The 27,636-nt window shown below is 38.5% G+C and overlaps 1 protein-coding gene across 2 annotated transcripts in view; it reads left to right on the top strand.

The window, feature by feature from the left end:
• The first annotated feature begins 8,588 nt into the window (after positions 1 to 8,588).
• The window catches only part of PTPRO (protein tyrosine phosphatase receptor type O), a 48,140-nt gene continuing 29,092 nt past the window's right edge, over positions 8,589 to 27,636 (top strand). The window contains exons 1-6 of one of the 2 annotated variants that reach the window (XM_065887933.1): positions 8,629 to 8,895; positions 11,403 to 11,535; positions 13,476 to 13,596; positions 17,231 to 17,299; positions 19,859 to 19,942; positions 25,233 to 25,268. In XM_065887933.1, coding sequence (XP_065744005.1) covers positions 11,532 to 11,535; positions 13,476 to 13,596; positions 17,231 to 17,299; positions 19,859 to 19,942; positions 25,233 to 25,268 — 314 coding nt within the window. In that variant the 5' untranslated portion in view covers positions 8,629 to 8,895; positions 11,403 to 11,531. Of the gene's footprint in view, positions 8,896 to 11,402; positions 11,536 to 13,475; positions 13,597 to 17,230; positions 17,300 to 19,858; positions 19,943 to 25,232; positions 25,269 to 27,636 lie in introns of both variants that reach the window. The other variant, XM_065887934.1, reaches the window with a different exon arrangement.

The following is a 27,636-nucleotide window of genomic DNA, read 5'->3' as shown; positions in this document are numbered from 1 at the left end:
CGTGCAGAATTTAACCAGAGGCAGATGACGTTCCCCTGCATGGTTCAAGCAGAGGAGTAACATGACCTGACCAGTTCCAGGGATCACATGGGTGAGGGTAAAAGCAGGAGACCAGTTAGATAAGATGACCTTTCATCCCAGTTGCTTCAGATACCAGTTTATATCTGTTATGGATCAGGTAAAAGCTAGTCATCTTCTTTAGCAATCCCTTTCCTCCCAAAAGGATTCCAACTGGACACTTTTGATAACTTACATGATCACCCTCCTCCTTAGGGTTAGGAGGCTGTAGCGTCTATCCAGATACAAGCTTATACTTGCTTCCACCAGCATGATGAAAAGTGATCAGATTCAAAATTTATTTGAAGGTGGGGCTGAGAGACTCTACTGATAGATTTAGGTGTTGTCTGTGAATGAATGAAAGAGGTCTAGGGAAATGACAAGTTCTGGGGTCTGAGAAACTGGAAGGACAAACATGCAGTTTATTGAGTTGAGGAAGATTATGGGAGAGGCAGGTTTGGGGGGAAAGGTCAGAAGTTCGGTTTGGGATGTGTCAACGTTTGAAGGTGCCTATTAATAAAGAACAGTTACTGAGTAGGCAGTTGGAGAAAGGAGCTTGGGTTCTGGGGATTTCAGCACTGGAAATATAAATATGAGGGTAGACAGAAAACAGACTTGATGAGGTTATCAGGGAACAAGTAATGAAAAAAGAATGCTACCCAAGAACTAAGCCCTAGGCACCCCAACTTTTAAAAGTGGAAGTGGTGAGGGAAAACCAGCAAAGGAGCCTGAGAAAAAGTGGTCAGTAAAGTAAGAAGAAGCACATACAATGTGATGTCCTAGGGCTTCCCTGGTGGCGCAGTGGTTGAGAGTCCGCCTGCCGATGCAGGGGACGCGGGTTCGTGCCCCGGTCCGGGAAGATCCCACATGCCGCGGAGCGGCTGGGCCCGTGAGCCAATGGCGGCTGGGCCTGTCCGTCCGGAGCCTGTGCTCCGCAACGGGAGAGGCCACAACAGTGAGAGGCCCGCGTACCACAAAAAAAAAAAAAAAAAAAAAAAAAATCTGATGTCCTAAGAGCCAAGCCAAGAAAGTACTTGAGTGAATAGACAGTGATCAACATGTCAAGTTTGTTGATAAGTTAGATGACAAATCACAATTGATCACTGATCTTAGCAATCCAGAAGTCATTGGTGATTCGCAGAGAAGGCATTTGGGTAGAATGGTGAATGAGGAAAAAAAGATAACAAAAGCAGAAAAACTGAAGACAGCTGGAATTAAACTTTTGCGGAGGTAAGACTGTAAAAAGGTGAGAAAATGGGCAGTAGCTGAGGATAAAAGGATCCAAGTTTGTATTTTGTTTTGTTTTTCCTTGCCTTTAAGTGGGTGGAAACAGTTTGCCATTGAGCTAATCAGAATGATTCAACAGAGCAGGGGAAATTGATGATGCAGGATAGTTAGAGGTGAGATTTGTTGGGGTGAGGTTTGTTGGGGTGAGAAGTGAGATTTGTTGGTCCTTAAATGGGCCAAAGGAGATGGGACCAAGGGTGCCATTGGAGGGGGTGGCATTAGGGTGGGTGGATCTGTAGTAAGACAATAAATGACAGAGTCTATGGGCATTAAGGGGGTGTATGAGTAGGAGGGATTGATGATGGAAGCTTGTGAAAGTTCTCATCTATTGACCTCTTATAAACACATGCAATTTCCTTAGGTCTGCAGAGGATCGTAACTGCTGTGCTACTATTCTTATACATTCCTGATGGCCAGCAGCCCCGTGCAAGCATATTTGTCTGGGTTAGGCTGCCAGGCATGTCACTGTTCCATGGCTCCATTCCTGGGCCCAAGACTAACCGATACCTGTCCTCAATATACGTCTCCCCCATTTCTCATTGCAGTGGTTTTCTGAGTGTCACTGCAATTTGCCAACTGCCCATGGCCATGCCACACAATTTCAGTACTTCCCTAAAATCGTTTCTCCCGCCCACCGTAAAGTGACTTGCATGTTTTGCTTGTTGCCCTTGGATATATTTAGAGAATCTAGATGTTGGACTACTATGGCAATGATCATGATGTCTGCCTCTGATTTAAATACTCAAGCAAGTGCCCACTCTGGAAAAGCTGGTCTTCTGGGCAAAGGAACTTTCCAGAAGACCTCATGGTCCCCAGTTATATAGAAAATGCTCATATGTTTAGGGAGGAAGCTGGGTGCAGGAAGGGGACCCTTACCTAGAGGTACTTGCCTTCACAGTCAAATTACATCACCTTAGAAAGATGACCCAGGCCCTCTGAATTTCAGCTGCCTCTTCTACAAAATGAGGGTCTGGACTAAATGATCTTTAATGTTTCTTCCAGTTTTAGGATTTAGTTCATAACTGAGTTCAGAGTAAAGGCAACAAGGCTGATGATACAGTAAGAGTAGCTACCTTTTTCTAAGAATTGTGCAATATCTAAGTCCTAACTAATAAAAACGCCAAACAAAACCACATATTCCTGGAACCAACAAAGGAGGAAGTCAGATATTTTAGGGTTTTTTGGGTTTTTTTTGTTTTTGGCGGTACGCAGGCCTCTCACCGTTGTGGCCTCTCCTGTTGCGGAGCACAGGCTCAGCGGCCATGGCTCACGGGCCCAGCTGCTCTGCAGCATATGGGATCTTCCTGGACCGGGGCACGAACCCGTGTCCCCTAGCATTGGCAGGCGGACTCTCAACCACTGCGCCACCAGGGAAGCCCCCAGATATTTTGTTTTAAACTAAGTTAAAAGAGAGATTTCTCTGAAAAATTCTACTAATCTTCAGAAATTACTTGAGCTGGTAATACCATAACTTACCCAATGATTTGCAGAAATGGATATTACACTTGCAATCATTAAGCTATAAAGAATTTCTTTAAAATGTAATGAAAATGACAGGTATTTCTAATTCCTAAGAAATTTCTATGTTCTGTATATGAAAAGGGCCTAATTGTAATTTATTGCTAAGTATTTGCCTGAATATTTTTATATTCCCCAATGTTATTTTAAATGTTCTAATTGCTTATTAAGTGTACAGAGGAAAAGAATCTCCCAAAGTCGGTAAGAGAATAGGCCTAATAAACTTCAGACCTAACGAAGGTGACGGTTGTTTAATATACATTTTCCTCTTCTTCATTTCATGGCATATCAATCTTAACTCACCCTTAGGGTTTTGGCGTTTTTTTTTCTTTTCAAAGAGTGCTTTTCTGCAGATGCTGTTTTTGACCAAGTTGAAGGTAACTTATGCAGCTTACATTGCTTAAGTCACAGATGTTTTCTTTGGCCAAGTTGAATATACGTTCTGTGGCTTGAGATGAGGAAAATAAAAATCGATTTAAAAGACTTACTCTAATACAGATGCTAAAGACCAGCTTTTGTGTATGAAAAGGATACTAACAAATTGCTTCAGTCAGGCTGAGGATTAAAAATAGATTTTGCCATGTCAATCATTTTTTACAATGTCTTTCTATTGAATTCTCCTTATCATCAATGTCACACATTTGTAAAACGACTCACCAAGTTTAAAGGTATGAAATACAAATGGAATAAAACCAGTAAGCTTTTATGGATTTAACCTTAGCCTCATTAACATAATCCTATCACCAGCTAAACTAATGGGTCACATTAAAATAAGAAACAATGGAATAACTGTCAGAGAAAGACGGATTTTAGGCATTAAATACATTCCGTTCTGCCCCAAGGCTGAATATTACACCTGACTCCCTTTGGAATTCCCAGGGAAAGGAAGAGCTTTGCTGCCAGAGCAGAGAATGTGAATCAAATACTCGCTCACACTTCACCCAATGTCACCTTCACTTCCCGGAGATCCCGGGCAGCACCGTGAGCCTCTCATAATCCATCCTAAATTAAATGGTAGAGATAGCGTTACCACTTTCCATTCAGTCCACGTTCTATGCATAGTACTTGATTTTCTTATAAAATTAGGTTGGATCCCCAACACAAGTAGGAGGGGCACTGAGGGGGAGGGGAGAGAAGAGGAGGAAAGAGAGGACCAAATAGTTGAGTATAACACTTGCAATGATTAGCATATTTAAAGGCAAACAACCCTGTATCTATATCCCATTTTGTCAAAAGAGTATGTCTATCTCCTTTCTTCACATCCATAGGTTCTCATATCAAATATCATGGATTCTGAAATTATTATAAACAAAAGGACATCTGACATTATGGAGCAGGGGGAATTTTGAAGAAATGTAAAATGTCATTTAGGGAGATAGAAAATGATAATCAGAAGCTGTTCTGTAACTAATACGTACATGACTCTTTATATTATATAAAGTGTTTTGTATACATTAAATTAAGGCTCATTTAACAAAATTTAAAAAGGCTTCATGTCTCTCTCCTTTATGAACTACATGGAATTTGATATTTTGAGCAGTAAGAGACCATATTAGTTTGCTAGGGCTGCCAAAACAAAATACCCCACAGCCGTGGGGCTTAAACAACCGAAGTGTATTTTCTCACATTTCTGGAGGCTAGAAGTCCAAGATCAAGGTGTTAGCAGGTTTGGTTTCTTCTGAGGCCTCTCTCCTTGGCTTGCAGATGGCGACCTTCTAGCTGTGTCCTCACATAGTCCTTTGTCTGAACCCATTCATTCCTGGTGCCTCTTTGTATGCTTAAACGTCCTCTTCTGACAAGGACACCAGCCAGATTGGATTACGGCCCACCCTGATAGCTTCATTTTAACATAATCACCTCTTGAAAGGCTCTATCTCCAATCACAGTCACATTCTGAGGTGCTGGGGTTTAGGGCTTCCACACATGAATTTTAGGGAACACAATTCAGGCCATAACAGAGACACAGACCACTCAAGAGGCTCTTGTGTGTCAATGTATTCCCCACCATATGAAACTGTCTAAACAATATTTAGCCATTCACCACTTTTAGCCTTGTTTCTAAGGATGCGGAACATGAACCTCTAAGCCATCCTAAGCTATGAGGCTGAGCTGACCTTGCCTCCTCATGAGAAGAGATAGACAGCAGAAGGGGAACCCCTCTGATCAGTTTCTGCCAAGAATTTCCAGACTTCTCTACCAAACAGGAAGAAATGTTCTAACCCGGTACTATACGATTCAAATATGGTGAGAGCCACAAATGTAATTTTAAATTTTCTAGTAGTTGCATTACAGAATAGTAGAAAGAAATAGGTGACGTTGAGTTTAATATACTTTATTTAACCCAGTAAATCCAAAGTAGTACCATTGCAACGTGTAATCAATGTAAAGAAATATTAATGAGATATTTTTATTCTTCCTTCATACTAAAGTCTTTGAAATCTAATCTGTCCTCTACGCATGCAGCATCTCTCAATTCAGACTAGCCATTTCAAGACTAGCCAAATGTGGCTAGTAGCTACCGTGTTGCACAATGTAATTCCAATATTTTAATACATTCCCCGGGGCAGACGTTGTCTTGAGTAGTGAAATTTAATTATAAGCCCCTCCCAATCTAATTACACCTCCACTTATGAAATATTGTGATAACTTTATTTTCTTTGGAATAGTAGTGTGGAAATTCTCCCTAATATATCTAGGAAAATATACCTATCCAAAGATCATAAGTCTTCAAGCAGGTGATTTGTGAATGTTACTCATTACTCAACTTAATGAGTTGTGAGTCTGTATTCACGATGCAGAACTGAAACGCATTAGATCTTTCAGAAAAGAATGCAGAGATAATGGGTATAGTGATCTTGGAATAATCTATTGCCTCATATACCACCTGAGGGAAAAAAAAAATGTTACATGGCTGTTTGAGGTCCCAGATCCTTTGGAGATTTTCCTGAGGATCTACTTCTCACCTAGGTCCACATTCTCAGCCAGACTCAAAGAAATCCCTACTCCATTATCTAAATCATATTTCTTGGGCCACTGAGAAAACTTCTAATTCACAACAGTCCTTGACCCTGCCACTGAGAGCTGATGACTTTTTACAAATATAATCACTATAAAAAGGCAGAGAATATCAAAACTCAATGCCTGTCTGGTCTTACCTGATGCTTGAATCCTAACGCCTCTGTTTAATGAATCTTGACTTATGTTTTAAGTCTGTCAATAGATGACATTCATTGAGTCCCTACACTTGGCTGGTTCAAAATAAAGATGAAATAATTTATAACACATGGCTGCCATTCTTAAAGAATCTAATAGGACCCAGTGGAATCAGGACTTCACTCACATAGGTCACACAGAAAACATTTAAGGGCAATAGAAGGTCAGAGAAGGGATAGAGCATCAAGAGACAGTCATCAGATAAGGCTTCAAGGAGAAGGTAAGACTTTTTCTTTAAGATGATCAGAAGAGAAGAAAGAGTACACTGAGGGGAAATACGTGAGTTGAGATAAAGTAATACCTGTGTGATTGTCAGTGGGAAGACTGGCTTTACGGGGCAGCATGTCTGTGTGGGAGAGATGGTGGCGATGAGTAGCAAGTGGCCAGTGTACATAGAATCTTTAACACTTGCCATATTTGGATTTGACACCATAGGCATTGATCACAATAGATCATTGCACAGATAGGATCTAACAGGAGCAAAGTGGTGTCATAAGACCTTTTAAACCATCGCTGGCAAAACGAAGAAAGAATCAAGTAAGAGGCAGGGAAAGGGAATAAGGGGCTGTTGTAATGAATGCTAAGTGCGATGGCAAAAGCCTGGATGTGTAATAAAATAAAAGAAATAAATAAAAGGAAGAGATGAAAAGAAGTATTAAAAGATAATGCGATCTGAGACTGAGAAGCAAGAGGAGAGCTTCAAAATTGTCATCTTAGACCATTGAAATAATGATGCTGCTTAGGACAGAATTAGGGGCAGGTGGAAAGCAGAACCGATTTGAGGAAAGGCAAGGACTCCACATTCCATTTTAACCTTATGGAGTTGAGGTTAATAGTGAGATACTTGAGTAAGAACAGATGATAGGTGATGGGAAATCAATACGTAAAAAGTTGGATCCAGAAATTAGGATCTGGGCAATGTTCATATCAGATAACGAAACTGATTTTATCTACCCATCAGGAACAAATATATGGATGTCCTAGGGATTCTAATCATAGTCCGAGAAACTCACTCCGAGGAGCAATTCCACAGTGTGTACCTTTTAAAGAGACATAGCCCAGGCTCAGCCTAACAGATCATCTATCTCTGCCTCAGACAACCTCACACTTGCTTCCAAAGATCCAAGTTCTGCAGGAGTCAGAATCACTGGAGGACTTAGTCTCTGACTCATAATGTTATTAGCAGTGACAATTATGAAGGATGTAAGAAGTGGAAGTAGACTTCTGTGTCTCATCAACAGTCTTCATCACAGGGCAAGCGAGACGATACAATGTCTAGTGGAATGAACAATTCATTGCAAATGAGAAAGGGGTCCTGACATCTATTGTGAGTTATACTTGCCCAAGACCAACTCGTTTATTTCCTCCTTCAACTCTTGTGCCCAACTTTGTCAGGTTGCCTCTGGAAAGGAAACTGCTTCTTTTTCAGTTGGACACAAGTTTAGGTTACTGCAATAGATCACGTCAAGAATGATTCTGACAAACTTCTTGGTTCTGGACATGATGATGATATTCCAGAAAGAAGGTCCAGGCCTTCCCCCCACAAAGACATATCACTTGTCGAAAGAGTGAAATGGCTTCTAGGGCTTTTTTGCTAAACACCAGGAGCTGTAGAACAGACTTGGAAGGGTGAGGCAGATAATGAAAAGAAATCCAAGTAACAAGCAAACAGTGTGGAGAGCTGTCTGTCAGGGACATGCTGATGGGCAGAGTATGCTATTATGTGAACCTGACAGCAAGATGTTTGTCCAAACAAGCAAAGTCAAGGAGATCTGACAGCAGGTAAGACGGACCCTGGCTTAAGAACTTGGATTCAAGCATAGCACTTTGTGTACTGGAGGAACTTGAGAGAAGGGCAATGCCCAAAGGACACGGGGGCAAGGAGGGGACCAGGAGAGATTCAGCAACTGGGAACAAGACAGCAGACCACCTCCTAGAACTGGGGAACAGACAGGCTTTGGTATCAAGCCTACAAGTCCAGTGACTCAGTTATTGGAAAGGCATACGAAAGGGCACAGATAGAATGGTTTACTTAACTAATGGATTAATTTATTGATCAAAATTAAATGTCTAAAAGAATAAGATAAAGAAATCAGTCCTCTAACGTTTTATCAACCATCCAGTCTTCTTCCATCAATCCTCTTCCTTAAAAATCATATTATCTCTTTAGCTTTACCCCTCTTAATTTTGACTAAATTTTCAAGAAGCCATTCCTCTGGCTAAATTATTCCAAATAGTCTCCTGAGAAAGGAAGGCAGGTTTTTGGCTCGGCACCAGACTGAATCTCCCCATAAGAAGGGAGCACACCACTTTCATTTTTCTCAGTCTTTTCAGTACAGATTTTTGTTTCTCACCCAGAAAATTCGGTATCATATGGGCAGTGCTAACTCCAGTGTAGATGACACAAAAACTATTAATAGATTATGTCTATAATAAAGCTGAAGTAGAAAACAGAAGTGTTACAAAAAGAGAAGTATAAAATAAAAGATGCAAAATATTCTGCCTTGCAAGTTAGACGACCGTCTTTGTAAAAGGAGATATTTTGAAAGCAATATACACTCTTTATGGTGCTCTTAACTACCCATACTTGGAATTTTTTGCCTGTTTTTTTCTTTTGATTAATGAAGGAAGGAAGAATATTTTATATTAAATTAATTTTTTTTAACTTATCTTTGCTCAGAACCAGCTCCTCCAAAATCACTCTTTGCGGTGAATAAAACCCAGACCTCGGTGACTTTGCTGTGGGTGGAAGAGGGAGTAGCTGATTTCTTCGAAGTCTTCTGTCAACAAGTTGGCTCCAGCCAGGATATAAAACTCCAGGTACTGTATGCTCGGATTTTCCTTTTCTGAGTTAATTTTGATTAAGGCTCATTATCCAAGCAAAGTGAAAATCTCCTCTTTCTTTGAATGATATAAAATGAAAATTTTCATGTACACTTTTGGTTTTCAGTGATAGAAATTTAAAATTATTCTTAGAGCAAGCCCAAAATCTGTCATAACCAACTTGCCAAATCACAAAGTTTATTTCCATCTTTGTATTTATCTTGTTTTTTAACATCTTTATTGGAGTATAATTGCTTTACAATGATGTGTTAGTTTCTGCTGTATAACAAAATGAATCAGCTATACATATACATATGTCCCCATATCTCCTCTCTCTTGCGTTTGTCCCCAGTTCTTAGCCACTCCAGGTCATATTGAGGTTAAATTGAGGCATTTTCTTATTGGCCATTAAACTGATGGAAGGGATAAAGACACTGTCATATAAAATATAATTTAACAAATATGAACTGATTGCCGCTTATGAGAAAGGCATTGTATGGGACACAAATCATAGAATCAATACTTGCCTTCAAAAAATGTCTTTCATTTAATTGTGGATATTTCACTTGAGTAGAAATAAATAAAATAAAATATAAGTGCCAGAAGAGAGATCCATACTACCAAGAGAATTTAAAAGAAGTTAGTAAGGAGGACGATTTTGTTTGGGAAGGTGAACGCTGAGAGAGGTGATCGTTAAAGCTTTAGAATCACAAATAGCAGATATGATGAATACTGAGTTTTTCACGGGGTTAAATTGAATGGAAGGAGAGAAGTGGACCTGGGTGCGGGGGGAGTAACGAAAAAACTATGTTACAGCCAGACGTGGAAGGAAAAAGGCAAATTTGTGAGGGATGTCACAAAATACAGTGCAAAGACTAATACTATGAACATGAATAATTGATGTTTTTTAAATAATGCAGTTCATGAGATTGAAAAGAAAAAAGGATTTCTGGGAGTACGAATCTTTTCATACGAGTGTTAAGATAATTTGCTTTGATTTCTTTCCCCTTTTGATAGTCTGTTCTGCAAATGTATCTCTTTTTGATCTGTGCTGAACAGCTGAATCTTTTTTCTATCCTACGAATCCTTTTGGAAAATAGCTACTCTGCCAGTAGTGAATTTTCTTCTCTGCAGCTACAGTAATGCCTCCCTTTAAGAAAACAATGGTTACTACAACTGAGTCCTGTTAGCAAAAATCTTTCCTTAGAATCATTCTTTTATGGGATCATGAAAGAGATGGGAGTGGGAAATCCGTGCTCATGGCTCTCACCTCTTTAGGCAGAGTTGTTTTCAGATCCTTGTTTTGAAAAACAATATTATGCTACCTCATCTTTTTATACTGTGCAGTTGTACTTATCAGTGTCTGGCCATTGGCGCACCAAATTAACAGCTTCTTCTACTCAAGAATAAGTTAATATTAAATGTTTTGGAGAACACAAAGTCTTTATGCCTTTGGTGGATGCTATTTAAAAGCCAAGGATGCAGACAAAGGGGATAGTGTTCTTAATATACAAAGATCTACTACAAATGAAAAAGATAAAGACGAACCAACCAAAACAAATATTTCATAGAAAATAAACACAAAATGTTCTTAAACATAGAAAAAGATGATCGAGCTCACTCATGGTGAAAGAAATGCAAAATAAAACTATAATGAGGTACAACTTCCACTAATAAGATTAGAAAAGCTCAAAAAGTTTGCAGATTTGTTGTGTAGGGACAGATGTAAGGAAACAGGCATTGTCACACACTGATGGTAGGTGGGTCCCTTGGAAAATGTCTATGGAAGATAATTTGTCAATAGCTTACAAAATTAAAAATATATAACTTTTTGAGCCAGCAATTCAACTTCTAGGAATATGAGTGGTTGTATATGTATGTATATTCACACATACATACACACACATATGTACACAGGTTTTGTGTATATGAATGCATATGTGTATATATACATACATATATTAAATGAGTATGTGTACATATACATATGTTCCCATAATTGCGAAGTTATATTCATTGTTGCATTGTTAATAATAGCAACAAATCAGAGACTGCTTCAACATTTATTAATAGGGGACTGGTTAAATAAAGTATGTTCTTTCACTGGATTTCTATGCAACCCCTAAAATGAAATAGCTTTATCTGTGCTAATATGGAAAGAGTGCCAAAATATACTGAAAACAAGATAAAAAATAAGCAGAATGATGTGGAAACGATGTTAGCACTTACATTTTTGACTATATTCTTTTATGTTTATACATCCACAAAATACAGATGGGAAGAAAACTAACCTACCTGACAACAATGGCTGCTTCCATGGAAGAGAATTGGGTAGATGGGAAGTACAGAAAGAAGGAAATCGTTTTCACTGCTTCCTTTTTTGTTTTTTAAATTTTTTACTCTGTGCACACACGTTACCTACTCAACTATGAAAAATACTGATAATTTTAAAACCAAAATAGATGAAGATAACATAACATTTATCTTGTTTTCTGCATCTCCAGGAACCGATTTCTGTTTCTTCTCATGTCGTGACCATCTCCAGCCTCCTTCCTGCCACTGCCTACAACTGTAGTGTCACCAGCTTTAGTCATGACAGCCCCAGTGTCCCTACATTCATAGCCGTCTCAACAATGGGTAATTACAGGCATTAGTGGACTCTGGTGTCTTTGGAAATTATATCTTTCCAGATTTTCCTTACGTTTTCTTTTTAAATATATATAATCCATCTTTTTTAAAAAATAATACTCAGCTTTCATTGAAAAATTGCAAGCTTTGACTTCAGGGAGACTTTAATTCCAATCCCTAACTGCACTTATTAGTTATGTGATTTAGGAAAAGATATTTACTATCTCTGAATCTTTGTTTCTTCATCTGTAAAACTGGAATAATAATATGCACCTTGTTGAGTTGTTTTCAGGCTTAGAAATAAAGTACATAAAGCTCTAGCACATGCTGTCTAAATGCTAGTTGTTATCATCAGTTTCATCATTCCCCATAATCCTCTTCAGTGGTACCCACAGTACCCTAATCAGGTCAGGTGCATCTATTCTAGCCTTGACATTTAGCTGTCACTGATCAAATAATGGTGAACCTAAAGTACTGGGTCAAAGCAGAAAAATTTCCAATCAAGCAGAAAGTATAATTGGGGAAATTAGATATTAATGAAAAGTCCAGAATAATGCTATTTCCTTATTCTTTTTCTAAGTTACATTATTTGTTTTACTTCCCTGCTTGAGTCTAATTCTGTAATCTGAGACCCTCTCTGAAGCTGCCTGTAATAAAACCACTCTTACCATCACATTATCCCTTTACTGGTTCGTTTTCATTTACATAGCATTAATATGTTTTGCCACTACATCCAGTGACCACTAGAATAGACTTTTTTATTTTCTGTTTTTAGTTTTTGCTTTTTCAGAAGTGAGGGCAAAAATGGACCTGAAAAGTATATTAATGGTCTCTCATTTTGACATCCTTTTACATTTTCTAAAAATACTTTAATGTTCATGATTCCTTGTCATCTGTACAGCAGTCCAGTGAAACAGGTGATATTATTAAACGTACTTGCAAGTGAGGAAAATGAGGCCAGAAGAGACTGGTAAAATAGCTTCCCCAAATGGCAGGTAATAGTCAAGCGAACTTGAACAGTCTCTTCTGACCATGAGTCTAATGTTCTTTCTGTTCAAGTACTTCCACCCATAAACTGGAGCCAAGCTGGCCCAAATGGAATGTGGAAAATACCAAAAGCCTTAGAGATTGCGCAGGCCAGACAGTTCTGTGACTTTGTGACCAATGCAGAGGATGGTATCTCCTCTTTTCCTCTGGTCCACTTTTAAGAGTTTTATAAAAATATTTGTATACATTCCCACCTTTAACATCTTGGTCTTCCAGATACTGTGTGAAGTAGGCAATGTGTAAGTGCCATTGAAGATGGATCATAGAAGACCTAGTATATGAGAGCAACCCCTGTTCTTAAAGACCCTGCAACTTATTAATAAGTTTAATCTCTTGAGTTGTGCAGATGGAAAAACCTCGAAACATATGGTTACAGATCATCCGAATGCCTAGTGCTAGCGATGTGTTAAGTGCTGCAGCAGATGGCAGCTTGCTAATGCCTTTTTCATATACATTTATTAGTTGTGAGGGAAATATACAGCTGTGCTTTCTGACTTTAAAGTCATGGGCATAAAATAGAGCCTCCCCCCTCTAAGCTTTTGAAAATGTTAAACAGTGATAATACATGATAATGACTTCTAGATATTTTTTTCAAGTGAACCCAAACCATGGCAGAGGCATTCTTTACATTTCACAGTTTCCTTTGATAAGAACATCCTGAATATGGGCCTTTGAAATGGACTCAGTTCTTCCAGCCACCCAAACACTATTTGTCAATCTACTTTACTACGTTAAGAGTTGACCGGGAAGAGGCCATTGCTGGCTTGGAGAAACATCCCTGTTGCTGTTGATGTTATCATCATAAGTTTGTTAGTCTTAAGGTTAGATGAGAAACAATGAATGGTCCTGTTAGTTTCCATGTCGTGGAAGCTACAATGAACACGCATGGCTTTTCTCTTTAGTTACAGAAATGAATCCCAACGTGGTAGTCATCTCCGTGCTGGCCATCCTTAGCACACTGTTAATTGGATTACTGCTCATTACCCTTATCATTCTTAGGAAAAAGCACCTGCAGATGGCGAGGTAAGTTGTGTTTTGCTCATCTTTCACCCACAGCCTTTAAAATATTTTTGTTTCTCATACACGTGTGGCTTTTGCAGACCTAAATTGTACAGCCATGAGTTTGCTTTCAGTTTCTATTTTGCGTTTTCTAAATAGACTTTTCAATATTATTTTAGAGAACATTACCTTTGAAATAGTAAAGCAAAAGATTGTTGGTTTACACAAAGTCAGACCTCTTACTATCAGTCTTGTCATTTTAAGTAGCCCATACATTGGGATTCATTCATTATATTTGGATACTTCCAAATATATTTTGGAGTAAAAGAAAGATCTATGCCTACTCAGTACAATTAATGAAAGGAGTTAATATATATGGAGACCACAAGAAAGAAAAATAATCCCTTCCCTCATTAGTTCTGTTGAAGCTGTTTAGGAAGAAAATATTTTTAGAGCTTATGATTAGGTCCCTTCAAGTCCCCGTATTAGTTCTATTCCTACCCAGGGCTGTAGGCAGTTTCATTTTGCTTGCAGTTAGGAAAGTCTTTTGATTTATGATTTTGTTGATTCCCTATTTTCTTTGACCACTGATGCACTTCTTATCAGAGCACATTTGCAAGTACTTTCTGTGATCCTCTATATTATCAAAACAACCCATCAATTCTCTTAAAAAAAAAACAAAACTATTGCCTGGTTGAGTGTTACTGGGTTTGGGAAATTTGTATAAAATTTATATTTGCCCGATGCTAGCCTGCTGAATTGTCAATTAACATCCTTGTCCTTTCTCAGAGTTCTAGCATTTAGTTATTCATAAATAAACTTATCCATCTGACAATGAGTCAATCACTGCCTTAGATAGCACAATCAAAGAAAAATCAGAAATCCAAGCTGTCCACTAGGAAGTTAGCACCTAGCTGGAAATACATGAATAAATATACTTAAAGGTATAAACTGACCTATAGCAGAAAGGAGATAAAAATGGGATACCATGAAAGTCGAGAAAAGGGATTAGTTCTGAATATAAAAATCAAGCTTCTTGAGTGCTAGTGTTTGAACAAATCTTAGAAGGATAGGGAGGGCGGTGGTACAGCGCTGAGGCTAGCATATAAAGCTCTGAAATTACACTCCTTGGGGTCAAATCCTAATTGACAACCTACACAACCATGTGCAGTTTGCTGAAACTTCATTCATTAATTTAACAAATATTAATGGACACCTGCTGTGTGTCAGACTCCCCTGGACGCTTGGGATATGGGCTGCATCAAAAACAGACAAAAATCTCTGCCTTCGTAGAGCTTGTATGCTCATTGAGGAGGTAGACAAGAAATAATAAAGATGAAAGTAAGACGATTCTGTGGTGTATTAGCAGGTGATAAGAAAAAAACAATAGAGTAAAGGAGATTAGCATTCAGGCATGAAGGGGATGAGAGGAGCCCTGGAAGGCAGGTAGGCCTCACTGAAATGGTGACATTTAAGAAAATACTTGGGGCTTCCCTGGTGGCACAGTGGCTGAGAGTCCGCCTGCCAATGCAGGGGACACGGGTTCGTGCCCTGGTCCGGGAAGATCCCACATGCCGTGGAGCGGCTGGGCCCGTGAGCCATGACCGCTGAGCCTGCGCGTCCAGAGCCTGTGCTCCGCAACGGGAGAGGCCACAGCAGTGAGAGGCCCGCGTACCGCAAAAAAAAAAAAATGATAACAACCCCACATTAGTGGACGGTTAGGAGCAATACTGCAGTAACAGAATAGTGTCATAGGAAGCATGCAATAAATGTTAGCTCATAATAGTAATAGTGGAGGGAGTGGTAACAGAAGTAGAAATGAAAGTAGTGGTATTTATAATGGCATCACTGCAGGAACATCCTTGTGATGCATACAGCAAAATATTTACTTCTACTTCAGCCAGCTGGTCATTAGAGCAGAGATTCTTAACATTTTTTGAGCATGATTCTCTCTGGCAGTCTAATGAAGCCGTAGATTTCTTCCAAGAATAATGCTTTCTTTCTCAGTGCATAACATAAAACACATAGGATTAAAAAAGAAATTAATTATATGAAAATATGGTAATCAAAGTATTCAGAAAACAAATGTGTTATATGCTTCTTAGCACGTGAGATAACAATATTTAGTAGAGGATCTAAGCAATCTCCTAATTTCATCAGAGCGTTGACGATGAACAATATTTCAACATCTGCAGCAGGTCTATTGCAGAAAAATATCTTCAGTTTCTATTAGCAAATCTCACAAGTGCTGATGATGTTATTGGGGCTTGTTGCCTACTTTAATAATTGAAATAATTGTTAAATTTCAGTTACAAGTTGTGAAAATAAAGATGTACTTTTTTTCCCACATATGTTCGTAGAGCCCTAAATTCTATCCTCGGACCCCAGATTACGAACCCTGGAGGTAGAGTAAAATAAATGCCATATACAGGAAACTGACATAGGAAAATTAATTGATGATATCTAACTTATAATACATGCAGCACAAAATAATGAAATGTTAGTGTATTTTTGTCTTTTAATAAATTAATTAATTTATTTATACTTGGCTGCTTTGGGTCTTCGTTGCTGCGCGCGGGCTTTCTCTAGTTGCGGCGAGCAGGGGCTACTCTTTGTTGCGGTGTGCGGGCTTCTCATTGTGGTGGCTTCTCTTGTTGCGGAGCACAGGCTCTAGGCGCGCGGGCTTCAGTAGTCGTGGCTCGCAAGCTCTAGAGCGCAGGCTCAGTAGTTGTGGTGCACGGGCTTAGTTGCTCCGCGGCATGTGGGATCTTCCCGGACCGGGGATCTAACCCGTGTCCCCTGCATTGGCAGGCGGATTCTTAACTACTGCGCCACCAGGGAAGTCCCTGTTAGTGTATTTTTCAAGGAAGAAAGTTATCCTTAGAACACTCAAGTTAGAACAGGCAGATAACTGAAGTAATTAGCACACTACGCCAATGTCAAAATCTCTGCTTCAATTCTGAATAAGTCCATCAATTTCATATAGAGGGAAAAAATGAGATGTATGCACCCCAGTGAGCTATGTTATTTATGCATGATATTAAACAAAAGGTGGAGAAAGCATGAGAATTGTATTGACCTTTTTCCTCCACTTCTGGGGAAAAAAACTAACAGTATTTTCTACTGACTCTGCGAGAGCCAATCTATTTCAGTCCGTATCACTCTTTTCCTCTCAAGTGATGAATAGTATGGGCATCACAACATGAGGGGAAAATTTTGAAGGAAGAAAACAATCCAGTTTAATCCACTATCATTACAGAGAGGAAATCAAAATGCTATAAAAACAAAAAATATTTGCTAAAAATGGAAAACCCTTAGTCTATCTAGGAGAGTTTCTACACCTTACTATTGAAGGCTTTGTAAAAAATATTCTATCCCACATAGTTCAACGATTTATGTTAGCGTCATGAGCGCCCTTTGGTAAGTGTTGTGAACTGAATCCTTCTGGCTTCGAATAACTTGATTTGGGTGTGTGCGCCCTTGTGAAAAATTGTTTTATTTTTCTATATTGCATTGTATCGGAAAGAGGAATACATGCAACTTATATTAGCTTTTTAAAAATTTAATGCTGTGATGATTAGCCATTAAAGGCTCTCATGTCAAGGTAAAGAGTGCTCTGTGAAGCACCAACCTTGATCTTGTGGTTCCTTTCCAACAGGGAGTGTGGAGCAGGAACTTTCGTCAATTTTGCATCCTTAGAGCGGGATGGAAAGCTTCCATACAACTGGTGAGTATTGTTTCAGAACAAGTCTCTAGATGGCTTACCTATGCTATGTGCGCTCTCAACTGATTGTACTATCTTTGGGCGATAGATGGTTTTGCCTGATTATCCTTTCATAATTTCGGTGATAGTAGACTTCAAGGTGACATCTACTTCACAGAGCATATTAGTATATATAAGTTTAATTCAGGTAAGAAGGAGAGAAAATGAGGTAGTCTGCTGGGTATTCACTATATTACACAAAGGACTGATGCAGTTGTACAAGTTGCCCACAACTGGGCTGAAGAAGGGTTAATAATACAGGAGCCTCATGGAACAAGTGTGGCTGAAGGCAGGAGAGGAGACTCCAGGGAAGCAGTGGGAGACAGAGCAGCGTCTCTATTTAAAACTCACATTTCAGTGCCTGGAGATATGAGCTACCCATTCTGTTCAAAAATCAAGCAGAAGTATACAGCCCAGGGCTCTCAGCTCTTACACTTACAGGCAGATAAATATCAAAGCTAAGAAAGTTCCCTGAGAAACATAGCCTCATGTTTCTTTATGCTTGAGTATTAAGGAGGAAGGATGTATTCTGAGAATTAAGAAAGCATTGTCAAGAGATTGAATTTGTTGATGTTATACCTAACAGCGATCCATGGGAATTAACATATATATTAATATATTAATTAATATACAGAGCAATTAATACCCAACAAAATTGCTGATTAACTAACCACTTAATATGAAGCCAGCACTGCTTACGTGATCTAGTTTGTTTCTTTCACAAGCAACCATGCAAAGCACATTTAAATATATACATTTCATGTTACTCCTCAGTAAGTGATTTTCTTTTTCTGTTTTCCTAACTCCCCCAAAATGGTTACTCTGACAGAAATAAATATGTAGAGACAGGAAATTTTAGCCGCGGAATTAATGAGGGAGGGATGGCCTTATTTAAACTGTAAATTCTACTTCCCTAAGTGGGACACTAGTTGAGATCCACCCTAGGTGAAAAATCTAGGTGAAATAGGATTCTCTTTAACCAGAAAATATGTTGTACTAGTCTAAAAGTTCTACCAGAATGGAATTTTGCTATTCAAATCTGATTAATTCAACTGTCAAGAGAAACCCATAAACTCTTGCTGGTAAAAAGTTAGAAAACATTTCTAGGTTTGTTCAAATGTAATTAACACCTTTTCCAAGATTAAGAGACTGACTCACTGCTGTTTGTTTCTTGCCTGGCCTACCCTTAAAAAAGGCCCAGTCATAGAGCAGTGATGAGGGGCCCATCTAGGAATTGATCCCATTATACCTGTGACTCAGGAGAGCTACGTATTGACTAACTACACAACTGGTCACAATTTACGGAATTTATGAGAGAACAGTTATGGGAGAACTGAGGCAAAAGAGAATTCATTTCAGGACATTTCTATAAAATTAAGAAAATTCTCTTGCAGCTCTGGGCAAAGACAGTTTTGCCAACACTGGCATTTTCTCGTTAACTGAGAAGACATATCTCAGGGGATATTTGTAATAACTAAAGTGACAAGGTGACATCATTTTTCCCCTAATTCTCAGAATAACTATAGATACAACCATAGCCTATTTTAAAATCTGCATTAATAGATGTTCTATTTTAAAAGTGGTCTAAATATCTGAAATTTGATTCAAACCAGGCATTTTAAATTAACAGTCTGCCTTAGTGTTAATGTGAAGCTAAGTAATTTTGCTCCCACTCAACTGAGTATAAGATTAGAAACTAGGGGCTTCCCTGGTGGCGCAGTGGTTGAGAGTTCGCCTGCCGATGCAGGGGACACGGGTTCGTGCCCCAGTCCGGGAAGATCCCACATGCCGCGGAGCGGCTGGGCCCGTGAGCCATGGCCGCTGAGCCTGCTCGTCCGGAGCCTGAGCTCCGCAACGGGAGAGGCCACAACAGTGAGAGGCTGGCGTACCGCAAAAAAAAAAAAGAAAATTAGAAACTAGACAGCTGATGAGCTGCTTGTTTTAAATGAATGATACATGGTTGTCATACCGTACCTCTGTTTTAAGGATTATTTTTTGGAAGTGATATATTAATTTATACTTAAAATAATATAGAAGGTCACACCTAACAGTGCAGTTTTATAAGAATGTGTCCTGAAAGCTTGTTTACCAAAATCAGTATACACAAACTAACCATTTGTACTCCATACACAAGCTGCTGTTAGCTATCAAAGTTAGGTTTCTTAAAATAGGCTTAAGCATCGCAAGGGTAATACCCAAGAATAAGACTCGAGATAACGGATGAGGCATTTCAGAGCCGAATTTAACTGAATGCGAAACGTCATCACCTAATAGCAGACTAATTGACACAAACCAAGTTGAAAGAAATATGTCTGATTACAATAAGATGTGAATAAAACTGATTTTGGCAATATTATAGCACTTAGGTCCTCACGTTTAAATGTCAGAGAATGGAGTATTTAATTGTAATTAATGTGCTTGTCATTTTAATTGATCCCAGTAGGTAATTTACTGTTCACAGTTTGTATTACTAACTCTTGCCACTTTTTCATCTTTACATCTGTTATCTATTAATGCTCACAGGCGTAGGAGTATATTTGCTTTCTTAACCCTGCTACCCTCATGTCTTTGGACTGATTATCTTTTGGCATTTTATATTAATCCTTGGTAAGTGATTTTTTTTTTTTTTTTTTACTGTTTACAAAGTCTTTAAAAGTTAGCTTTCAGGAAGTAAACCAAAGGGAAAATCCTTTTTAATGATTTTATGTGTTTGAAGCATGTAAAATTATTAATTATGTATTGAAATGATTTAAAGCAGCTAATGGTACCAAGATGCTAACTATAATGTTTTCCCAACTGAATGTTTTTCTTGTGATGTTCTTGGCAAGCTTTTCTTCCATTTATTGCTAAGTTATTTGTTTCTTTATTGAGTCAGTCCATGGCCTCTCATCTGTATAAATGATGCCTTTCATTTTTCTCACCATTTCCATTGATTAAGCTCCCTATTTCCAAGAAGAAAAAACGCAATCAGGTAGAGAAACCCAGAATACTATGTATTTGGGGCCTTCGTGTTTTTATAATAATGCTCACTCAGCGAATATTAAACAACTGACTGTGTGCAAGCCTCTTAGTATAATCTTCTCATTTAAGAAGATGATCTCTGCAGAGATTATTATCAGCACCATTTTACAGATGTGGAAGTAGAGGTATAAGGAGACTATCTTAACATCATATGACTATATAGAAAATTCAGGTTCTAAACCCAAGTGTCTCTGAAATCTATTCTTTCCTCTCTAAAAAGCAGCCTCCTATAAATTTTCTTGACTTTTATATCATTTTAATAATCAAATCTCAAAGATTATCCTTTACAGTTTTTATAATATACAATAATAATAATTTTCAATTCTGAGACTAAAGTATCTAGAAGGGCTGTTTCTTTTTCTGAGCCATAAGTAAAAAGGTAGCAGTTTCCCAGAGGAAAAAAAAAATCATTATCCTTAATGTTAGTCCGTGATGTTTAGGTACTAAATTATGTACAGACAGATCCAGAAACCTGGACAACTTAAGAAGGACTCAGATAAAAGCAATAAAAGTAGTTCATGGACTGGGGAAAAAAAAGTTCATGGAGGGTTGGGGGCGGAGTTCAAGATTTAAAGCAATCCAGAGAGTTAGCTATTCAAAAAGACAATTGATCAAACATTCTTTGGCTTCTCCGAGACAGAATAAATACAGTGGGCAAAGTTAGAGTTTGAGTTGCAGTGGGAAAAGAATAAAAAAAGAACTTTCTCACAGCGGAGATTGTTAATACCGCAATCTGTATTTTCTTTAAAAGAGAGCTAGGTGAAAAACTTCTGAAATATGGTAGACACTGATGGATAAGCAGTAACTTCAGAAGAATGTACTGGATGATGAGGACCCCTTCACCATTATTCTGAGTTGATTCTTAATAACAAGTCTCCAGTATAGGACTTCCCCATGGTCAACCAATATTTTAAGTACTTACCATCACACGGTACACATAAATTCCATCTTGACTTTCAAAATGTACATTTACTTTGAACTTAACATCTACTGATCATCCTCAAGTATTCCACCTATCATTAGAATACTTGTAGCCAATACTGTTAGCGTACCCTCTACAGATTTCAATTAAAACAAAAGAAAGACGCGTGTAATGTTATATTCCTTTCCCTACTTAATTCTCTGACTTTCTCATTTTCCATAGTTTGTTTTAAGCTTATGTCAGGCAGGCCTAGGCTTGTTTGTATGCCTTTCTTAATAGGTCCCCCTGATGAACACATATTTTGGAATTCTAGCAACTCCTTCAAGGTCTGCTATTTATAGTACTGATCAAATAACATGAGACCTAAGTTAGGGGGGAAAAAAAACCCTACAGTAGTTTTTAGAAGAATGGTCCTGAGGCTGAAAATGGTTTTCTCCAGGTGAGAAGAGAAGGCGAAACATAGAGCCCCAGGCTTTCTACACTTTTCGTAAACTACACACATATTAACCAATGAAAGGATACCGAACATAAACTGTTTTCAGCCCTAGACTTGCGCTCTGCCAGAAATAAAAGAGGTAAAATTCATGGTCCCTGATCCTTCAAGTCCAGCTCAGTACTCTCACAAATTCACCCGAATTCCCTACTCTTTGCTACTTTTCTCTACATCTAATAAGTCGTGGGTATTCTCCCCTGTTTTCATTTCTATACAGTCTTTTAAAATCCTCCTCTAGATGTGTTTGTCTTCATATTTCACCCACCCGTTAACAACCACCCCAAGAAACAGGGCCACACTCTTTTCTTAACACTGCCCGGCTCTGTCTCTAAACTGTCAACTTCTTGGAAAGATATGTTCCTGTTGATTGTCTAAAATCCACCTGATGCCTCTGATGGATGTGTGGAAATCCAGAGACTCTCTACCTCATAGGTTGCTCAAACCTTTTCCCAGGTGGTGGCAGAACCGGTGTAGAGCCTACGTGCCCCATTGGCTTAGTCCCAAGATTGTATTCTGCCAGGATTTCTGACTTTATTGATCTCAGATTGTATTTCCTGTTCAAAGAAAACCATCTCAATTGGACCAGCTCTATCTGGATTCAGTGTTGTTACTCTCTTTTTTTGCTATCATGGTCACCTCATGCCCTATTCACATTCATCTGCCTGTTTAAATCCTCAGCAGTTGGCATTTTAAGCATGACGCAATATTTAGTTTAAACTGCTCAGCTTTACGCTTGTTGTTGTATGTTAATTCAGAGAACGACATAACTCTAAAGACCTTTTTTAAGATGTGGGGATGATTTTTGTTTAGCTCATGAAAGAGTAAGTAATGCTTAGGAATTTGTGGTCATTTAAAGTTTTTGACTTTACGGTTTTTGGTTTTAGTTTCTGTTTGTTTTTAACCACCGTGAACCCCACGTCTCTGCCATTGCCTCGTATTCCTCTTTGGAATGAATTTCATTCTGGCGGGCTTTCCAAGATGGTCATAACCATGAAGAACTTATAAAGAATGAATCTTAACTTCTTGACGTCATTAGGGTTTTGAACCTAATCTAGTATAAGGGAAAGAGGAAAGGTAAAAGAAGCACATCATCCTGTATGCATATATACTGTATGTTGGATGCGTGTTATTTATCAGTTATTCAGAAAATCTTTCACAATGATAAGATGCTGTCTTCAACATCGCCCAAAATGGTCACTGTGGCATGCACACACACGAGCTCTTTCCATAAAGTGCTAAAGTGAAAATTGCTAGCAACACCTGAACTTACATGTTTAAAAGTGAATTATCCCTTGATTTGAGTCTTAGGATCAGCACGGCAATTGAAAATGCAGGAAAATTCTATCAGTGTTGCTGTGGAGTCTCATAATTCAGTCCTGTCTTGTACCACAGCCTTAAGATACAAGAACCCTTTGGAATCTTCAGGAATTCAGCAAAATCTAATCAGAACAATGAAAGTTGTACACAAATCATGAAGACATACACTTTAAACAAGAGGTCATACAAAACATGTGGTAGAATTTCATATTATATTTAAGGTTCATTCAATCAGTGAATGAGACTGAAAGAAAAAAATACTGCCTCTCTTCCATGAATCAGGTTTCCACACAGCTGTGGAATAGTAGTGACTTAATATTTCAGCACTGAATTTATTCAGTGTCACCCTACCACATATATTTGTTTCTTCCCAGTTTCCCTTAGAGTCTGTTTGGATTTGGAAAGGTTTTGTGTTTTTCTTTTTTTAATTTCACTCTGAATCACAAAATATGTTGGCAGCCTCCTGACATTATCAGAACTGTTCCTTATTATGCTAACATTATGTTTTCATCAAGCACTAAAGTAATGGGCTCCTATTATGTGAAGTAAATATAGGATTCCTAACGTTAACTAAATTAGCATCACAAGAGCAGAGTAAAAGAATTATTCAAGAGGTATACCATGACAGTGGTCTTTAATGGGGGATGAGGGAGAGGTGAAGTAAAACTAGAATGTCTATTACCTCTAAATTCCAGCTATGGAAAACCAAGAGAGGATGAGGGAGAAAAAATAGGACAAGAACTATTAAAATGTACTGTCTTCACTCAGAATTGAGAAGAAATAAAAACTATCTGAAACTAGAAAAGGAAAACCAGAAACACCACTTGCCTTTATGGATATTTCCTTTGCTGCATTACTTCCTCTCCACCCACCAGTGCCATTTCCCCAGTGGGATCCCTCAGGAGCCCAAGTCTAATATCAAATCCTTAATTGCATCATTAGAAAAAATTGTGAGAATGACATAACAAAGATGTGTTGTTTCAATTCAATTAAATAAGCATTTGTTGGCCACCTGCTAGTGTTCCATTAACTGTGCTCAGCTCTGGGGGACAAAGGACAGTCTAGCAAGGAGCACATATACAGCTGATGGTCAGACCACGTAAGAAGTACTCATGAACCAAGTGCTATGAAAGCCCAAAGGAAGTAGTGCTTCGTTCCGCTGAAGGCTTTCCAGAAATGCAGGTACCCAAGCATTCCTAATTTTCAATATAAATAAATATTTTGGCACATAAAAGTACTCAGATCACACGTGGCTATTTACTATCAATTGTTTATGTTCTGAAAGTCTGGGTGCTTCCATCAATATTTCAAGACCTTTGAAAATTACTTATAAAAATTGTCACACTCAATCATGTATCAATATCATTTATATAAGACAATCTAAACACAATAATGAAGCCCTTCAGCAGATACTATCTTAGCATTAGCTAACTTAGGTCAGTTATCTTATGTGTTGGTAGAAAATAGTTCCCCTTTTAATAAAAACCCTAAAAATGTAATAAACTGAAACATACGTTAGTATTACATGTGTCTGAGCTTGCAGACTAGCAATGAATTCCGAGCAAGCAGGTAATAGGTATAGTTCCTCAGATAGCTGAAAAACTAGTTCAAAACTGAATAAGAACAACGCCGTAATAGAATACATGACACGTGACAACACTGATAGCACAAATTCACATTCCCGATGAAAATGTCCGAAAAGGTTATTTTGTTCCTTAATTTAAAAACCATTATGTCCATCCTCCCTCCACCAGTTCTCATCTTTATTCCCCGATTCTTTCCTTTTGCCTGTAGAATCTGGAGTATTTAGACAGGAAATACTTCTATATATTTACAAAGCACTTCAGCAACTTAATCACCAGGAGCAAGAAATTATATTTCTAGGATTCAGTTTTTTGGCAAATCTAGAACATAAAGTGTAGGTATGGCCCAGAAATCTAACAGAGTTTTAAAACATGAATCTGGATTTTTATCATTATCTTCTCATTTAAGGGGAAGTAATTAAACAAACATGAGGTATGTTTAATAAAAATTAAATAAAATGGCAGTGCCTGATGTAATTATTTAAAGTTCTTCAAGTTTAATCATTTTGTTAATCAGTTCTTTTGCCCAGATAAATTTGCCTCTCTTTTCTTAATTCACAGGAGTAAAAATGGTTTAAAAAAGAGGAAACTGACTAAGTAAGTTTTTCTTACTATTTCATTTAAAAATATTCTTTATAATGATCTTCACTTTCCAAACTGAAAAGTTTGCTGTCTTTAAATAGAAGGGATGCTTAAGAAAGAGGCAAATGCATATTAAAATAGCTAAGCTATTATGCGTAGGTGTGTTTACACATATGGATGGCAGTGACCACCAAGAAAGTGTACCAACGGAAACCATGTCAGGAATAAGGAAAATTCTCACCACGTGAAATCTGAAAAGGAATGGGTTGTTAGGAATTATAAGTCTTACAGAAGGAAGTCTACTATTCTAAATCTATAAGGAATCTAATATTTAGCTACATCAAAGTAGTACAAAAACCTTTGACATTTTGTATCTTCAAATTTCGTGCCTATTGCAGGGAAAGGCTGTTACTCTGTTGGATGTTGTAACAAATACTTGGATAAATGCTGTCTCAGGAAATCTTTATAATAAACAGAAAAGGATAATTACTTTAGCTAACCTGTGGTTTCACTTATCTACTGAACTGTTAAGTCATAAGAGTTATAATTCTGATGGGTGAAAATGAACAGTCAGTTGATTTCAAAAGCCTAATTAGAGTATCGCCTCCAGGCCTTCAGTTAAAAACTCTTCATATAAAGAGTGGACCATTCCTATAAATAGAGTTCATTCTTGATACTTGCCTGGGATAGAATATTGGCGAATTCATTAAGGAGGCAGTTAGGGGTCCCAGCCAAATCTATGGTATCTGTGCTAATGGAATACATAACACAAGAGAAAAATTGATGCAAAATATTTCTCTTCAGCTTTGAGTGACATATAATATTTTGGCACATATAGATGACAGAATAATTTTTTCCTAAATCTATTTCAAATCAGTACGGATTCTATTGGCATATATCAAGTGATGCAGGAGAGACGAGACCAGCCAAAACAGAGGAGCGGTGCTGTCAGCCCAAAGGAATGATTTGACAGAAATGGAAAGACTTTCTTGCCCAAAATTATTAGTTGGGTTGCTAAGTGAAGTACAGAGGCATAGACTAGAGCAGTTAGAGGACAGGGTCTTGGGACCAAAAGGGGGCCCAAGACCCAAGCAGAGAGGAGAAGCAGGATGTGGACCAAAGTTTGAATGGAGCGTAGACATGGTGGAACCTGCCCACAAGCCGAAACCTCGAGTCAAACCAGCTTCCGCCTTCCCTCTTCTGATTTTCCTTCTCATCCTCCCTCCTTCTCTACAGACCTCTTTTTTTTTTTTTCCAGTTTCTAGCGTATTGTTATTGATAAAAGTAGAGAATGCTAAACTTTGTCTGTAAAGTAGACCCACGATGGAGAAATGGCAGTGGATCTGGGTATCAAGCAGTGGATAAGCTTCTACAAGCCATTTTTGAGGGACTCCTCCCATCTTTCCATTTACTTTCTCTTTACCTTTTCTCTTTCACTCCAAATGCCCCCCCACTGCCACCACCGTGCTTCTTGGCTCTCCTTGCCCCTCCCCCCTTACCCTCCCCCCTTACCACAGTAAGCCCTTACCTCGCCCCTCCTTTCCTCACCTCCTCTCCCTCTAAACCTTTGTCCCACTGATAGATCTCTGCTCCTTCCCAGTTTTCTTTCTCTTCTCCTTACCATTCTCCTCCTCTCCCTGATGTTCATTCTTCTACTTCCTGGGTCCTTCCTCTGACTCTCTTTCCCCTCTCCATCCTGCTTTTGCTTTTTCTAACCCCATTTTCCTCTTAATGAGATGAGAACCAGCATCATCAAGTCCAACTTTAAGGTCAACGCACTGCCAAGACAGCAGGGAAGGATCACCCCACCCCGCCCCCGTTTAGCTGTTTCTTTTGGAAGGGTGGCAAAGTTGAATGAAAAAGCTTTAAACCAGGAGTCCTTCTCCCTGCTTCTACCCAGGGTTCTCCAGCTTAGTAGCCCTGAGATCTTGAACTACTCATTTGACTCTCTCAGCCTGGGCTCTCTGTGGAGTTCCATCTGGAGTGTGGGGCTAGTGTCGTCCGTGTCTACCTTAACCATCAACTCAGCAAGATGACGCATAAGAATATTTAGGGTGTCTTAAGGGTACAAGGCATTCATGTTATCATTATGAAGTAAAACCATTAAAATTTGAATGTATTATCTGGGAGGTATAATACCCTTAAAAATCAACTAAAATCTTAACATAAATTAATCTATCAGATTAGCTAATCGACAACTTTGAACAAATATCTATCATATACTTTGTATTTGCTAATAGGGCATAAGACCACAGATAGATGATATAAGCTGAGTAATTTGCAGAAAGACAAAGGGAAAGGTCAACTCTGTGCACCCTGTCAAGGTGGAAAGGCTTGGGTTAGGTGACAGTGTGGCATCCTGAAGAAGCTCAGGGAACAGGTT

The sequence above is a fragment of the Phocoena phocoena genome, chromosome 11, assembly GCF_963924675.1.
Source record: "Phocoena phocoena chromosome 11, mPhoPho1.1, whole genome shotgun sequence".
NCBI classification, from domain to species: Eukaryota; Metazoa; Chordata; class Mammalia; order Artiodactyla; family Phocoenidae; genus Phocoena; species Phocoena phocoena.
This window is presented reverse-complemented; position numbering and strand designations above follow the sequence as displayed.